A 17618-nucleotide genomic window follows, 5' to 3' on the forward strand; every position below is an offset into this window, starting at 1 on the left:
AACATTGTACTGAATTTCACATATATAACTTTTAGACTTCACTGGCAGTGCTAGTCTAGATCTGAAGATTAAAACTTGTTGACTTTTACAAGACTTAAGTATGTTCCTACCTATATTGACATTTAGATATACTCAGAGGTGGGATTCTACCAGTTCGCACCTATTCGCTAGAACCGGTGGTTAACATTCTAAGCAGTTCGGAGAACCGGCTGTTAGAAGAAATTACTAGCCTAATCCTGTAAGAAAGGCAGGAAGGAAACATTCTGGTGTTGCTTACAGAAACTGCCTCTCTGTTAACCCTTATTACATTCCTGGCAGGACAAGACTTCCTGTCTCTGGAACTTCTCTGGAGTTCCCCCCACTCCCTTTGCTGGTACTTTGCTTGTGTGGAGTGACCATTCAAAGTTCCAATGACACTGAAAAAAGTGACTTATGACCATTTTTCTGGGTGCCTGGTTGGGGTGTGTTTGAGCTGGAGGTATCAGGGGGATCTGTTTGTGCCCAGGTGTTTGCCTGGCTTGTGGTGTGGAGATTTTTTTTGTTTGAGAGTACAGGCTTCCAGATAATTGACAGTCTGGTGGAATCATCTCTTCTATTTATGCTTTCAGGTCTTTTTTCAATCTCCATGGCTTCTCTGATAATTGTGTAGCTGGGGTTTTCTATAGTGGCTAGGGTTTTGGTGCCATTGAAGTCGATGCTATGACCTGTGGCTTTCATGTGTTGGACTAGTGAGGAAGTGTGTTCCAGGCACCCAGATATAACCTAGCTTCCTAATAAATGATAGCCGTCCATTTACTCAGAGCCAAGCTGCACTAAAAGCCTCCAATACAGGAAACACAATGTTGCCAGCCAATCAAGACAAAAAAAAGCTACAAAACAGACAGAAGATATTAGAAACACCAATCAAGCAGAACACAGCAAACTCCAAGACCTATAAACACAAACCAACTCCCCCAACAAACCAGGATGAAGAAAAAAACCATTCTGGCATAGCAGTAGGCTAGCACCAAATTTAAAACAGAAACGGCTGTAAAAGTCTGACTCACAGATGAACACAATACAGAAGCCTGATGATGGCAGATGAGATTCTGCCGAAACATCACTAAAACTTTAAAAGCATAACTATAATGACGTGGGAAAATACCCGAACAAAGCTGAATACCATACATATATACATATACATATACATATATATATATATATATATATAGTTTTTTGAATCCATAAGTAAGGGGTGTGTATGTGTGTACACACACACACACACACACACACACACACACACACACACACACATATATATATATATTTCCTTTGAGTCTAAAGGCTTAGCAAAATTATCTTCATACTTGGGGTTTTTGTTTTGCTTCTTCATTTAGGACTGATTGTGAGCCACGCCTGAAATATATAGAGGAAAAACACCATAGCTACCAAAGCAACCACAACATTCAAATTTAGAACATCTTTTCTCAGTTTACACTATGAACTATCAGTTTTATTTACAATGATATTTAAATAATACATAATGAATATTAAATGCAAGCAGTTGAAGTACTGTATAAAGATACAAAGCACAGCTTAAATACCTTATGTATACAAGAAATTATGTTAAAACTGTACACGAACACTATTTTTTTTTCTTGCAATCTACATAAAAGAGGTAGCTATAGCTTGATTGATTAAAAAGACTGCAGCATGACTTTTAGAGACAAAATATATTTTGTTAATTATTACATCTTTTTAAGTTGAGTATCAACCCATTACTTCCCAGAGTCCTTGCAATGTGAATCCATCTTTTAGCTTCTCTATGGCAAGTCCAAGCTCTTCGGAAAAAACAGGCTCACGGTCTTGTTGCTATTTGCAGGACAACAACAAGAAAAAAAATGTAAATAAATTGTGCTTAATAGTGTTAACAAGAAAACTAATTCAGTTTTATTGTAACTTAAAAAATACCTTGTTTCCATCAGCAAAATAAGCCTATGATAGAAAAATAAAAATATTTTTAACTGAAATTAGGTTGTAAATTAATTCATTGAAAAACTTCTATTATCTCAAAGATTTCAAAATATCATCTCTTATATAATTTACTTAGTATTAAATAAAATAAACATATTTTCAATTTAAAATCCTATTTTTCAAGGCATTCCTATTAATATGTATAATCTTATATAAATATTCTAAATATAGAACTTACAGCAAATAAACAATTAGCTTTGATTTGATATATCACATGCAACTAAACAACTGATTTACTCCTAGTATTAAAGAAAAAGCTGGGATTTCTTGTTTAGGTAATATTATTGCTCACTGTTTGAATATAAATCGTTGCTTGAGTAGGCAGTACATAATAGTTATAAACAAGCAAATGAATAAAGGACAACTATCTTTACTATCTTTAACCGGTAACTTCTTGAGTTACTTAATAGCATAAAATGACAGTTAGTGTAATATTACATCAAAAACATATATCTTAGTTTATTAACATTTTGACCCGGGCTTTAAGTTCATTATAATTTACTGACTAGTTTAGTACACCTAGGTATAGAGGGAAACAATATAAAAGTTATTAGTTTTAAGAGACACTTACCACAAAGGCATCTGTTGGCTCATTTGCCTCTATTTCTACATCTTCCTCTATTTGTTCTACTCTCAAATCTTCTAGCTGTTGAGGCTGAACATTGATAAAGAAAACAATTTGAAAGCACAACCTACATTTAATACCATTAAACAAAAGCAAGGATTGGTTAAAATTCCAAAAAGTGTACCTTTTCCTCCATTTCATAGTCGACTCCAAATATAGGACTGACTGAAAACACTTTATGCAGTGAATGTATTTCTTTTGCAATTTCCTCCAGTTTTTCAACTGGGTCAATCTTAAATCCAAGCACATATCCTCCAGTCTGTAAAAGAGTAATATATTAAATATGTTTTATTTAATTAGCACAATAATTATGCTTGAGCATAATTATATATTATAAATTATACTTATAAATTATAATTATAAATTATACTTGAGCATAATTATCCAATTAGTCCATCAAGTATATTTTACAAACTCTAAAATGGTTTGTTATCATATGAGAAGTCAACGGCAGAGAATTTAAATCATGTTTAAATATGTAATATATTCAAATAAATTGAACAGTCAAGAAAACTAGAAGCTGCAGTGGGAGCAACTTCTTAAGCAGACATGCAGACAGATACTATCTATCACATAGGAGATATATTACATATATGTGTGTGTACATAATGTGTGTGTGCATGTATGTGTATGTATGTATATACATACATGCATATTATACAATGCATTTTTAGTTGGCTTTTCATGTGCTCATTTTCATGTACCATTTTTTTGTGAATGAATACAATTTTTAAGATACTGTTACCAAAGCAACTGGACAATTCAAGGCTGGAAACTATTTTTAAATACTAATCTCAGCAGCATCATGAGAAAAGTAATCAGCAGTGACATATGCATTTCCAAAGCCATTTATTTACAGTCTTACTCCAACTTCTCAGAAGCAGATAATTTCAAGACTGCACTTACAATTTTTATAGGAACACATTGCTCACAAATAGTACATGACTAAGCTGGTATGCCATGTTTCATTCAGAGATTTGATTGGTCACCTGCTGCTAATTTATCATGGTCATTATGTCTTTTCATTATTTATGCTTATTTACCCAGTATAATACCAGGCTACTACATTATGCGAATCAAAGCAACAATTTCTCTAGAATTGAATAACAGAAAGTAAAAAATATTTATCGTAAATCAAATGGTATATGAACGGAAATAAATAAATTATGCCATTAGTTTCTTACCGCCTGAGAACTTTCAATGACAAGTGCCAAGCCAAATTTTGAATCTCTAATCTTTATAGAACGCTGGATGCAAAGATTATAAAAATATGTGTTAAAACATTTTTAAAATAAATTCTTAACAAAAGTAACTGAAAATATCAATACAATCTCTTGCAATTAAGATTTTTGTTATTATGCAAAATATTTGAAAGGACAAAACCAAAAGGGAAATGAAAAAGTTAACTTTTCTGAATTTCAATCAGAATTTAATATTTGTATGGTTACTTCCACAACACTTTTAGCTGGCATAACAATAATTACCTTGGAAACCAAATAATGTTTGGCATATTAAAAGAGTGATACAATTTCCTAATTTAGATCATGACATCCAAAGCAAAGTTCCTAGTTTACACATGCCTAATGCCACTCATCATACCACCTCTAATATGCACTATTGCTTAATCTCCTTTTCCCACTGTTTCACTAGAGTGAAAATACTGCTAACTTGCCTTATAAACGTGATAAAGAGATCTTTAGTACTAATTAGACACGGGTGTCATGCAATTTGCAGGGTTTTTAATTAATGGGAAACTGTTGTGGGAGATTACTCACTGGCAATGATGTATATGACTTCTCTACTACTTATCCACGATCTCAACAAAAAGATAATTAGTCTGAGAAATGAATCCTCCTCTTCTATGAGATTGCAGTTAGGGAACGAAGCTTAAGACATTTCCTTTTCAAATGACACAATCCTAATAATTACAGCCATTTGAAAGTGGAGTAACATATTAATAAAGCGATAGCTTCACATATAAACCTTAAAAAGCCATACACCCTCTTTTGAGCACATATGGGTGATCTGGTAGGGGAGCTGAAAGGTTACTGATTTCAATCTGCGAGAGCCAAATATACATTTTGCATAATTAAATAATATCATGTAAATTACTAATAAGAGAGATAATTGTAGCTACTTACAATTTGTAGATATGGTATACTAACGTTAAAGCTATCGTTCATATTAGCGTGCCAAACTACTCTTACATTTGTAATAAAAAATGTACCCAGGTTTCCCTAGAAAAAGAAAGAAAGCAAAATAAATCAGGCTCCTTGAATCCTTCATATGTCTACATATTTGTGTAAAGTCTAAATAGAACAGCACATTTCCTAAAGTAAAACTGATGTCTAAGGGCTTATTTAAAAAAAAAAAACTCATTGGGAATCACCTGTAATAGAAAGAAACTATGGTACAAAGGAGGAAACTCTCCGGTGTTCCTGCCAAGTTCTCAAAATAATATGCTATTCAAATACAATGGCATGCAAGTTAAATTTAGGTTGTTCCAGAGGCAACTACTGACATCAAAGTGACAGTATTCAAAAAGAGTTCTTTTGCTCAGTAATGTTGATTTTCTTCCTATGTTTGGCTAAGTTCTTAGATGTTAAAACAACTGTATGTGAGAAAATGTTTTTTTGTGAGTTGTTTTTTTTTTTTAATAATTCCTGGGATCCAACTGAATAAGCTGTGCCGGTCCATGATTGTAATAAAGATTTCATTTGAATTACAGAGTTAGAAACAACTGAGCAACAATTGCCAGAAAACAGCTGCATGGACAGTTTTTGGAGCCCCTAGGGTGGCCCTTCATTGCTATTCCGTGAGCTGCACTGGCTGCCAGTTTGCTTCCGAGTCCAATTCATTGTGTTGTTATCACCTTTAAAGCCCGTCATGGTATGGGTCAGACAATCTGAGAAACTGGTTCACCTTGATGAGATTAGCTCACCCCACTTGTGCCGGCCAAAGAAGCATGCTACAGACCCCATTAGCCAAGGAATTTTGCCTAGCAGAGTCCAGAGTCCTTTTCAGCGGTGGCTCCCACCCTCAGGTACATCTTGTCCCTTAAGGTCAGATCTGCTCCCATCATTCTGGCCTTCCAAAAGATCTAGAAGGCATGCCTATGCCAACTAGCCTGGGGCCCTAACAGCAGAGCAGGGGCATGTTAGAGGTGGTTAATGGAGTAGAGAACACGCCACCTATTTCCTGTAGGCATTTTGTTCCCTCTCTCTCCATCTGGCTTGGTTTTATTTTAATTTTTAAATTTAAGATCCTTATTTATTAAGGTTTTTTTATGTAGTACATTTTATTAAATTACTGTAAGCCACCTAGAGTTGCCTTTGGAGATATGGTAGGCATCACAGCTTAATAAATTTATAAATAAATAAGTATTTCTGATCCTACTTTTTAAGGAGCTATAATATTTCATTATTATATAACACAAGTTTAACAAAAGTCAAAGTTGAAAGATCATAGTTTTACTCGTTCCTGCCTCAGGAAATACAGTCTAGCTATCTGCAGAAAATAAAACAACATTTTTAGTAAATGTTTTTTTTAAAACAAGTTTTATTCAGTTTTCCATATTTTAACATCTCTTTTTAGTGAACAGCATGATTACAGGTTTCACATATGCATACAAATTTGACCATGGTTGCATATTCAATTTTTATATTCAATTCCTTATCTTAACAGTGCTTTTATACATTTTCTATTTTATTGTATTATTCCAAATATTTATCTCATTATTTAATTCACTTATGATAACTTCATAATCATTATACTTTAGTACTTTTAACTGTCACATTTGTATATTTCATCTTAAATTCTAATTAAAAAAGAAATTTCTTCTATAAATTGGTTTCCTCCCTGAAATCTCAATATAAGTGCGCCACCACTAAGTTATAAATTCATTTATTTTCACCGCTTTTACATCTCGTTGAAACATTTAACATTATTACCTAAAACATTAAACTTAATAATCCCTTTAAAACTACATAGCATATATAAATCAGATTCTGCATGATTTTTCTCCTTTTAAATTTCATTAAATTTCCCCCTTCCCAAAAAAGGACATATTAATCTACTCATTCAAACAGTAAAACAATCCTAAACCCTAAAGTTATTCCATTTCAGCTCTCCTCCTATATCATTTCATTTTTTCCCATATATTTAATACACATATTCCATTAATTATTTCATTCATATTTAAACCAAAAAAGCCAACATTCCAATCTTAAAAATATTTCAATGTATCTAATATAATTATTCCATTATTTGTTACAATTATCTCTCTACATAAAGAGGAACAGCATTAGATTCCATTATCCAAAAAATAACAATTCTGTTTTTCCATCTTGTCAGTCTGTCCCTATTTCATAACTATAAATTTATTTATATTACCCCTCAATACCTTGCAGAATCCCCTTTCTATATAATAATCGCCCATTATCTCTGTGCCCAATTAAGGATTTCCCCATTTTTTTTACAATTCCCATATTTCTTTGTTTCCAAATCCTGTTTCTTGTCCCTTCTTTCCCCCTGTCTTTTCTCTTTGTTCTTTCACTCCAGTTTTTATCCCTCTCTCTATTTATAGCTTCCTTTTGTCCTTTGAATTCTGTTGACTCTTTTTCCCTTTTTTAATTTTTTGGATATTCCCCTTTCTGTTTAATTTCTTAAATCTCGTGTATTTATTTCTAACTCTTTTCTTCTTTCTTTCAAGAGTTCTTGGTTCTCGATGATCACTAAAGATGGTCTCTTCTATGATTTGCTCCACCTCCTCTTCTGCCTTTTGTCTTTGTTGTTCATATTCTGCTGCCACATTTTCAATAAATTTTAAAGCAAAATCCAGCGATTCACCTCGTTCTTGTAGTGTTTCTTTCATTTTTCTGAGTTCCATTTTTAATGCCAGAAGAGAAATCACCATTTTACAACTTTCTGATTCACAATTGAATCCAAATAATATCTTTGAATTTTATTTCCAACAGTCAACTTTTCTTCCTCTCAAGTTTTTAAGTCTCCGCTAATCCAGTGCCAAATTAATGTCAGAATCAGCAACTAATCCAAAGGCAGAAGCTTCCTAATTCTTTCTTTGTTGCAACCTTTCAATTTTTCAAGTTCTTGCTTTATTGTATCAATTTCCACGCAATTTCAAGAAACAAGCGTTTTTTAAAAGAAAAACAAGTTGAGTTTAACTGAGATGGCACACTTATTGTGCTGTCTTCACCCCCTCTTTTCTTTTTTCTTCTCTATTATTCAGAACTTTTTAAACCACAATTTTCCAACAAGAAAAAGATCAAATCCAGTTGATATTAAATTTCCTCTTTAACAGTCTATAGTTCAGCTTTATTAGTGCCAATATAAAATCAAAGTATACTTATCCAAGCTGATTATATAGTTCCTTCTCCAGCTTCTACCTTTTGCGGTTTCAAAGCCCCAATGCTATCAAAAGCAATTCACACCTTTTTTTTCCCTCTCTTTCTCTTTGCTGCTTAGATCCTTTCTTAAAGATCCTTCAAAATTTCAAAGAAGTTTTTACTAAATGTTGTAACAATGCTTTCCTATGATAATTATGCTGATTCATTTCTAATTAGTCTAACTATGATAATTATTGCAGTAATTATTGTAGTGGTTCAAAGAGAGATGCCACATAAAAACAGATTGTTTGAAGAAATACTGAGCTAGATTTATAGCTATAAAAGATATACAATTTTGGGTTTTCCAGCTATAGGGTAGTGACATTTCCATCTGACATAACAAGCCATGCTTGTTGATATAAACCTGATGTGTCAACTACATTCAATTAAAACATCATAAAGTAGAGAAAATAAGGACAGGTTACCTTCCTCTTTAACTAACAATGAATGGCATGGAGAGTATGTACAAAAGTTCTCTTGCATGTTAAAAGAGTAAAAAACAACCCTGCTCTGCTTGCAAGTTTGGCACATACACAAGCATACTTCTTTTTAATGCACTGTTTATCACAGTTTGTGGATACACAACTGTATCTATAGGAAGCTGGCTAGCTCCCTCTCAGCTGTCTGCTTTGACAATATTAACTTACTTTATTTCTGATTTCATCTAAGTTATTTGTCTTGAAACTGTTTTACATAGCTTTTCTCATTTAGAGATGTAATGCTTTGTTACACTATTGTACTCCTGTTCTTTGTTCCTAAATTATCTATTGTGTTCTCTTTCCTTACTACAATTATTACTTCTTGTACTGCCATAAGTGTTAAATGTTTTGGAGAGTCTTTATGGAACAATGAAGTAATAACTATGCTGGTCTATGACTGTAATAAAGATTTGATTTGATCTAAAGTATTAATGCTAAAAGAGCCTACTATTCCTACATTACATAATCAAATAGTCTGTGTACGGATCATTATACAATCCTTTTGGCAAATTAGACACTTTTTAAGAAACCACTTTCTTAATATTGTTTTCTCATGCCACATCATACCTGGTCACTAGATAAGTTCCAAACACCGTTTATTTTGTTGTACACTTGTTCTTTTGGTAACAATCTCAATTGCTTGTTCTGAATTAATGCAGATCTCAACTTCAGCTCACGGTACATTTTCGATGTTTCGTAAGCTCTGCAAACAGTGGAACACATAGTTTTAACATTTTCATTTTTAATCTCATTTTATTAAAATGTATCAACGAAACAGTCCATTTTGTGTACAATTCAGTTTAATTAGTTTATCAATGAGTAAACTGACCATATTAAGCAGCAATTAAAAAAATATACAGAAAATGTAAGACATTTTCATTATATATCAGCATCTTTGCAGTCAACCTCAATCTTCTGTAAATGACCCATCCTATTCGGGATATTTTTTGAGGTAAAAGATGCAGACTCATAGAAATACACATGTTCACTCAATGCACAAAATATAAGCTTATTCTTAATATCCAAGTATTTTTTAGTTTTTTAAGAAAAAACATAAGTAATCAGCCCTTGCTACGAAGTATTCTTTACAATAAAAAAAGGCAGCAATTCTCGACCTTTTCACCACAAATCCCCTTTAAAAACCTTTTGTGACCACGGACCCCCCCAAGACTTAACTCAAATTTAAATTATGACATTTCTTCAAGCCTTCATGGGCCCCCCCTGTGAAGACATTGCAGACCCTCAAGGGTCCACAGATCACAGGTTGAAAACGGTTGAAATAAGATATATATGATGTCTTCAGCACTGAAATCACATACACAGTCTTTCTGCAAATGGAACGACATGAAATCTCCCATACTTTGCCATGGAATTAAGTTATTCAAACCATGCTCTGGAAAAAGCATTTCTAAGAAGTTGAGGCATGTAAATTGTTAAGCACTTTTCTACCTGAAAATACTATTTGGGTTGTGCCACCTCTTTCAAAGACTTAGCCCACTTAAGGGATGTCACCAGCAACATCCATCCAGGAACATTTATTTCAACCTTTTCTTGGCCTTCAGGCCTGTTTGAGTTGACAGTTGAACATAAAATATTATATATTATTTAATATATATTATATGTAATATATTATGAAAATATTTGTAATTTGAAAAGCTAAGGTGCAAGAAGACTTGCTGTACCAAAAGTAAAACAATAAAGATGCATAACTGAACACCCCTTCTTTTGGGAAAATTGCTTGAAAACATGAACATTTCATTCAGAAGTTGGGAACATACTGAAACATTTTTTCTACAAATTACACGATATTGTAGGAATTTGAAAATAATATTACTATTCCCCAGTAAAATAATCCTTTTAAGTCACATAACTCAGGAACTCACCTTGCAGTGAGGTGGGCAGCAAACAAATTTAATTAACAATAACAACAATAATAATAGCTTAGCTGCGGTTCAGATTAATTTGATATTATTTAAATTAGAACAAAAGGACACAAATAAAAATAGAATTAAACAATGACATAAATTCATTTCTTGGAAACAACAGCTTTTTGTTTTTATCACAGTTGGACCTAAATTTTTTGATAGTCATTAGTAGCATTTAATATATCCAGAAGTATCTCTCTCTCTGCATGATTCAATTAAAAAGGCCTAAAATAAAATATCAGTACCTGTCATGGACTTTTAAAATGTACAAAATGTGGAGGTTGTGGAAAAGGGGTGGTAAGGGTTTTGAAACACAGGGCAGAGATCTGCATTTGTAAATACCAAATTGTATATTTCAAAGCAACACAGCACAATTTCTGAAACCTACTATATTATACGTAACTATACATGTAATTTGTTCAGGCTGCTTTAGTGAATCTTTTGTGTTTCTACATAAAACTTAAAAAAAAAAACTTAAATACCTGTGAACAGAAATAACAGAAGCAAAAAGTCTGGGGCTCCCAGGAATCACATTGGTAAATATGAATTCAAAACGTGTGTTATTGCATTTGGTTAAGATATAAAGTGCTTCGGTCTGTCCTCTTAATTTCTATAAGAGAAAATATCAGATTTAATATTTTATTGCAGTTTTTAAAAGAAATGAACATTATACTCATTTAACATTTCAGAAAAATATTATGGAGAGTTGCATTTAATGAAACTTCAGTTTTTGAGAGATACAAATGTGTCCTATATTTCTAAATTGCCATGTCACAAATGCCTTGAGTAGGTAACAACTCATATATTATAAAATCCAGGTTCAGTAAATGTAGAGCACATAAAAGATTGTTTTGTTAAATTACACATTTAATAAAACATGTGATGTGAATTTTAGTTATAAACTCATTAAATAAAGCTGACCTACATTAAAATTCCAATTATTTATATCTGCACTAATTAATATCTATCACTGTTCTTTCTCCCCACCTCTCTCTCTTTTCTCTTATGGGTCAAATCTGAAGACCAAACTATATTAACAAAGATGCTATTGTATTAAATGATGTGGAATAATGTAGAATTAAAAGAACATTTATTTTAATGTGAGATGATAGATCTATAACTATCTTGATGATATTACAAGATATCACATAAGTATATCTGATTAATATTCTTACTTTGCCATTACATATTTTTACTTTTCAATATTTATTTTCCTGTCTTTTAAAAACTTCTAGTTATTACTGACTTAACATGTTAAAGAACCTTGGAAAGAGAATGAAATCTGGGCTAGGAGATTAGCATTTGGAGGGTCATCAGATAGTCTTTGGGTTATGATGACAACTGGGGCTGGAATTTCTGTTGGCAAGTGATGCACTCATAAAGCACAGTATTATGTGACCAAATTCTATAGCAAAAGCAATCCCAGAAATCCCAGTTGCTGTCATAACTCTAGGACTATATGAAGACTTTACATGTTCATGACATGAGAAGTGGGAGTCTCAGGCAAACAGGCTAAGGAGCAAGACCTATGTGTATGTTGTAGGCAGGCATTATGGAGCATGTGTAGGCAGGTACTGCAGGAAGGTGCTAAGTTTCTATGGGCAGATGCTATAGAGCGTGGGTGTGTGTGAAAAAACAGTAAAAGCAGGAGTGACTTGCGACCTCCTGCCAACTTCTCCATTTATTTTGCTTTGTGGGAAGCTGGCAGGGTAGGTCACAGATATGACTGTGGGATGCCATAATGGCAAACTGGTTGCCAAGCACATGAATTATTAACATAATGATGCAAGGATGCTGCTAGGGATGGAACTTTGAGGACCGGTTGTAAGTCCCCTATGTTCAGTGTCATTGTAACTTTGAACAGCTGTTGAATGACTGCCATAAACCAAGGACTACTTGTATTCCCTTCCTTAAACTACCAACATTGAAGAATTGAAAGAGATAAAATATAATACCCTTTCACAAAAGGTGAACTATACTATTTCGATTTGGGAAATAGATAATCTATCTGCCTCTACTTGAACTGCAGAAGATGCTTATTCTGTGTTTGGAACATGCACATCAATTTGTGAATGCTAGCTGACACAAATCAGAAGGCATGACCATAATCACACACTATTTTGTTTATATGCCAAATCTTTCATATCTTTAGCAAAATCTATATTTTTGTTATTAATTTCCTTTCTGATATCACTGCCTACATTTTTCTTCTGTGTCCAATTGTATAAATATCTGTTGTTTAAATGAAGAACTTAATGCAACTCAAATGAATTCATTAAAGTCAATGCCATGATGCATATGTAAAATTTGACTATCACTAATGTTCTTGTGTTTGAAATTTAAGGAGCACCTGTAAAGCAAATAATGATTAGCAAGTTACATTTTTTTAAATAACATATCTATTTTGAAAAATATTCTAGCTGATTCAAAACTAATTTTGTAATCTTACCGAATTAGCTGTTCTTGTTGTTGTATTCACAAAGCAATTGTAGCCAACAGCTAAATAATTAGGGAAAACAAACACAATATTGTTAAAGATATAGCATTAGAATAATGATTTAATAACAGACTGTTTGTATAATGTAATATTATATAATATATGCATAGCAAATATATAGCACCAGAAGATAAGTAGGAATTCAAAATGAAGCAAAGCAATTTTTCATTTTTAACAATTCCAGATTAATATATAATAACCAGAGTGCTTTGAAATCATCTATTGCTTCATCCTTCTTAAGCAACAAAATTTAAGAGTCTAAGGAATGTGAATTTAATTCCACAGAGTATGCTGAATAACATTTTGATTCTACATTGTTATCTACAGAACAGACCTCAAAATCTCTTTCCAATTCACTTCTTTTATAATACTTCATGCAGACCTCATCTTACCACTCCTTTACACCAAAAATAGCAGAAAAAGAAACTAGTTCACTACTTGCCACCTGTTACTGCTGTATTAGTATTTCTATTAGGGGTATGGTACTCTTTAAAATACATAATACATTTTTTTGAGCCTTCCACATAACCATCACCCCTCCCTCTCCTGCCCAAGATGCTACTATTTTAAAGAATCTCCTTATTAAAATTAATGAAATAGCAGTATCTTTTTTTCAGTCTGATGAGAATCTGAAAAGGGTCAGATTATTTTAATAACAGCTAGGATGTCAGTTCAAAACCCAGAGATGAAATCCAATAGAATTCCATATTTTATTTGCTTATACCTAAAGGACAGAATTTTACCAAACTAAAGATGAAATCTTCTAACTTAACTAGGTATATAATGAGTGATTCTAAACTATGGCTACCCTGAACCTTTTCATTCCTTCAGCTTGGAACTGCACAGTATCTTAATCTGGGCCTCTCTCTGGGGAAGCTCTGTGTGCCAAAACTCTTCCCCACTGCTTCTCCAGGTGCACCTTCCATTACATAATAGCAGCTAATACTGTTGTTATATGTTACAGTAGTAATGTTAGAAATCATCAGGAATCCTTGGAGATTATGATGATAATTTGACAGATTTAATAAATACATCAGAGAGACTTTTTGACTGACTTTTTAAAAACTGTACAGTATTAACAACTGGGTGTGTGTGGATAGACAAAATATGCATTAAAAAGGGAAAAAAAATACTTACAGAGGTTGACTCTAGGCAATACAACAGAATGCCAAATAATTCTTAAGTTTGTTACTAAGAGTCTGCCTAGAAATTAAAAAAAAATCATTGGAATTTCTACATCTGATAACTTTATTTTTACATATGAGAAAGGGGGGGGGAGTGCACATGGACAAGCTGGACATGTAATCAAATATAATATAAAACAGCAATGACTTTTGACAAACAATCCAGAGAGAAATCCTGTTAATAAACTTAGCTGCCGTTTTTTTTTCTTTTTTAATTTATTCCAGCTGGAAGTAATTATAATAGGCCCCTATGAGATGGCTGCTAGAAAACTAACTATGCCTCTTACAGGAAGGATTCACCAGCATGTTCCCAGTTTAATAATAGACAGCAGCTGTGGCATGCACAAGCCTGCTAGATCAGGTCAAGCCCGTCTTAGGCAAGTATTTTCTTTCTCACAATGACCAGCCAGATGCTCTGGGACACTTGCAAATAGAAAATGGGACATAGCCTCCCTCTTTGGTCTCTGCACTGTAACTGCTTTTTGAAACCACGCTGCCCCAGAGTGGAAATAACATTGAATTTTCAAAACCTTGGCCAATCTGTCCTCCAGCATCCTTCAGTCCTGTTAGAGTAAGGGTCTCCCGTACTTACAAATATTTTGAGTGTAGATAATGCAATACTGACTAAATAAGTATCCATACTGAGGGAATGAGTTTGCTCTCGACATATATAGAATTTAAAAGAACATAATACAGTCACAGGACAAGTTAAATAAATACCAATACCACCAATGCCATCCCTAGAAGCAAACAATTTTATATAAGCATTTATGGGGGAAATAAACCAAGGAAGCAAAACATTAAAGGGTAAGGTGAAAGGTTTCAAGAACTAGATGTTTTGTAGATTTGAGAGAAGTGGAAAAAAAGAGCTAATACCAGATAGTGTGGGGAGGAAATGGAATATAAATACTTTAACAAATAAAGGCAATTGTGACAATCAAATCAGTGTTGTACAATGATATTCCCTTTAATAAATTCACATCATTGTGAATCACAGAATTCACAAGCAAAATAAAATTCATCTACATCCATGGGGGATACTTTAATTTGGCAGAAGTATATTTGTTAATTAAAAGAGATCATCATTAATGCAAACACACACACAAAAGAGTTTTACGAGATGAAATATCTGAAAAAGCAGAAAAATAAGCTATCTTATTCTCTCTCATTCTATTCTGAATGCATGATTTTGTATTGCATATGTTCAAAATCAACCAACCAGAAAAACTTTTCTTTCCTTGAAATGTCTGTGGAACAAACTTAATCAACTTTTAAAAACTCTGTTACCTTTCTCTCCATTGTTTCCTTTGGTATCTTCAATAGGCTCTAAACAATCAATGAGGACTTCCCCTGGTCTCATTTTCATTTGCCTAAAACAATATTATATTCTTAGATATTGCTATAAATAGTTGTCTTGTTTTTAATTACAGAAACAAGTCATAATTAATTGAATATGAATAGCATTCTGACAGATACAGTAACAATTTATGTACAACCCCCCCCACACACACACACACAATTTCTGTGAAAGGGCTTGTCCTATACCAGGCTGCCATCACCATTCCCTCTTTAGCAAAAAAAACCACAAAAACCTTCCAGAACTTCTCAAAAGAATAAATAGCTATCCCATCTTCACTCTTCACTGATGAGTCTGAGAAGCACAGAGCCGAAGACAGAAGCCTGAAGATGATGAATGAGACTTCATCGAAACGCTGCCTAGATACTTCGAATCTTACGCGGGAGAAAACCCGAACAACCAAAGATCCACATACAAATACCCGCGAGAACCTCAGAAACCTCAGAAAACACACACACACACACACACACACACACACACACACACACACACACACACACACATATATATATATATATATATATATATATATATATATATATATATATATATATATATATAATTAAATGCCTACCCTTGGGGTTTTCAACAATGTAGCATCTCTGATCTAATCCAATAGAGGAAAAAAAATACAAATACAGGTAGTCCTCAACTTATGTCCACAATTGAACCCAAAATTTATGTTGTTAAGTGATATGTTTAAGTTTGTCCCCGTCATTATGACTTATTTTTGCCACATTTGTTAAGTGAATCACTGCAGTTGTTAAATTAGTAACACAGATGTTAAGTGAATCTGTCTTCCCCATTGACTTTGCTGATCAGAAGGTAGCAAAAGGGGATCTACAGGGACACTGCAACCGTCTTAAACGCGAGTCAGTTGTCAAGCAGCCGAATGTAAATCACGTGACCAGGGGGATGCTTGCAACGGTCATAAGTGTGAAAAATGGTCATCGGTCCCTTTTTTTTCAGTGCTGTTAGTAGTTTTGGTCATTAAATGAACAGTTGTTAAATCCAGGAGGACTACCTGTAGCCCCCGGTTGACAGGAACGAATTAAGTCCCTTAGATTGGGATTTGAAACCCCGTGGATGGGGAGGGTCGAGGTCCATTGTGAGGACCGGCCATCCCCACGGGGACAGCGGGAGGAGGAAGACAACAAGTATCCCGCAAAGGCTGCTCCGGGAACGGGCTCCTGGGCTCAGAAGCCCCCGCCGTTGAACCGCCACTCCCGTCAAGCCAGACCCTTCCGACCCGCCAGGGAGAGGCGAGAGGGGCGGGGACGCGCTCGCGCCACCTCACTCACTGCGAAGAGATGTCAAAGCGAACATCTCGGTCCTCCCACAGCGAATCCGCGGTTGCAGCCGCCGCCATGACAACCATCAACTGTACCGCTCTGCGTTCCGGACTCCAGTTTCCCGACGGGCACCGGCGAAGGACAAACTTCCTCAGCGCGTTTAAAAACCTGCGGGAGAGGCTAGAGGGCGCTAGTTCGGCTCAGAAGCGACGATGATCCCTCAGGGCGCGTTTTCTCGACCTGCTCCTTTCCACATGTGTTAAGGCTACGGCACCCCTAGTCCATTTGCAGCTGGCTGGGAATAATGAAAGTCGTATTGTTCTAATGCAGGAGGGAAGGGTCTCAATTATTTCGGGAAAGGTTATTAATGTTAGTGATTTACATTTATTGGATGCCCAACTTCCAGGGACTCTGACCAAACAAAAGACGGTCCACTGCCTTGTTACGTCCCAATTCTTATCTTCCCAATTTTATAAAGCAAACTTCTTGCATCATTGAGAAACAGCAAAAAGCGGGGCGAAACTCCTACTTCAGACCGAGTTCGAAAAGTCAGTTGTAGCAGAAACCAGCCCTAAGAGGAGTAGTCGGTTTAATGCAGTTACAGGAATTGGTTCGCAGGTCAGATTTACTTCATTTTGGCTTAAAGTTTACAATCTTAGCTGCTTATTTAGATTTTAGGACTCATTTTAAAATTTTACATTTTTAATGTATAGTTGTTTTAATTTAGAATTTAATAGTTCTCATGGAAAAAAATATTCGAAGAAAACCAGTTTTAAAACTGGCAAAATTCAGATTTGGTATGTTACTATGACAAAGGTCTCTGACCCTGTAAGGTTTAAAA

The 17618-nt window shown here is 34.2% G+C and overlaps 1 protein-coding gene across 3 annotated transcripts; it reads right to left on the reverse strand.

Moving 5' to 3' along the window:
• Positions 1 to 1467: 1467 nt before the first annotated feature.
• BBS5 (Bardet-Biedl syndrome 5) lies at positions 1468 to 16929 on the reverse strand. 3 transcript variants are annotated; one of them, XM_026697094.2, is made up of 12 exons: positions 16787 to 16929; positions 15416 to 15498; positions 14082 to 14147; positions 12897 to 12946; positions 10930 to 11057; positions 9090 to 9225; positions 4780 to 4875; positions 3823 to 3885; positions 2763 to 2897; positions 2585 to 2668; positions 1951 to 1974; positions 1468 to 1851 (listed from the first exon to the last, which is right to left on the reverse strand). In XM_026697094.2, exons 1-12 carry the CDS (start codon positions 16861 to 16863, stop codon positions 1750 to 1752), a joined length of 1044 nt encoding a protein of 347 aa, XP_026552879.1. In that variant the 5' UTR covers positions 16864 to 16929; the 3' UTR covers positions 1468 to 1749. The 3 variants fall into 3 exon arrangements, with proteins under 3 accessions (XP_026552879.1, XP_087776110.1, XP_087776109.1); XM_087919984.1 differs by lacking the exon at positions 2585 to 2668; XM_087919983.1 differs by lacking the exon at positions 14082 to 14147 and having other exon boundaries at positions 16787 to 16918.
• Between the last annotated feature and the right edge of the window lie 689 nt (positions 16930 to 17618).

The sequence above is a fragment of the Pseudonaja textilis genome, chromosome 1 (genome assembly GCF_049901715.1).
Source record: "Pseudonaja textilis isolate UNSWEBS1 chromosome 1, rPseTex1.2, whole genome shotgun sequence".
In the NCBI taxonomy this organism is placed as follows: Eukaryota; Metazoa; Chordata; class Lepidosauria; order Squamata; family Elapidae; genus Pseudonaja; species Pseudonaja textilis.

Bases quoted from the DNA above. Each gene is read 5' to 3' on its own strand.
- BBS5 (XM_026697094.2), bottom strand. From the start codon at position 16,863: ATGGTTGTCATGGCGGCGGCTGCAACCGCGGATTCGCTGTGGGAGGAC. The intron at 15,499-16,786 runs GTGAGTGAGGTG...ATATTGTTTTAG, and splicing joins CGCTTTGACATCTCTTCGCA to GCAAATGAAAATGAGACCAG. The intron at 4,876-9,089 runs GTATGATGTGGC...TTCTTTTTCTAG, and splicing joins GGAACTTATCTAGTGACCAG to GGAAACCTGGGTACATTTTT.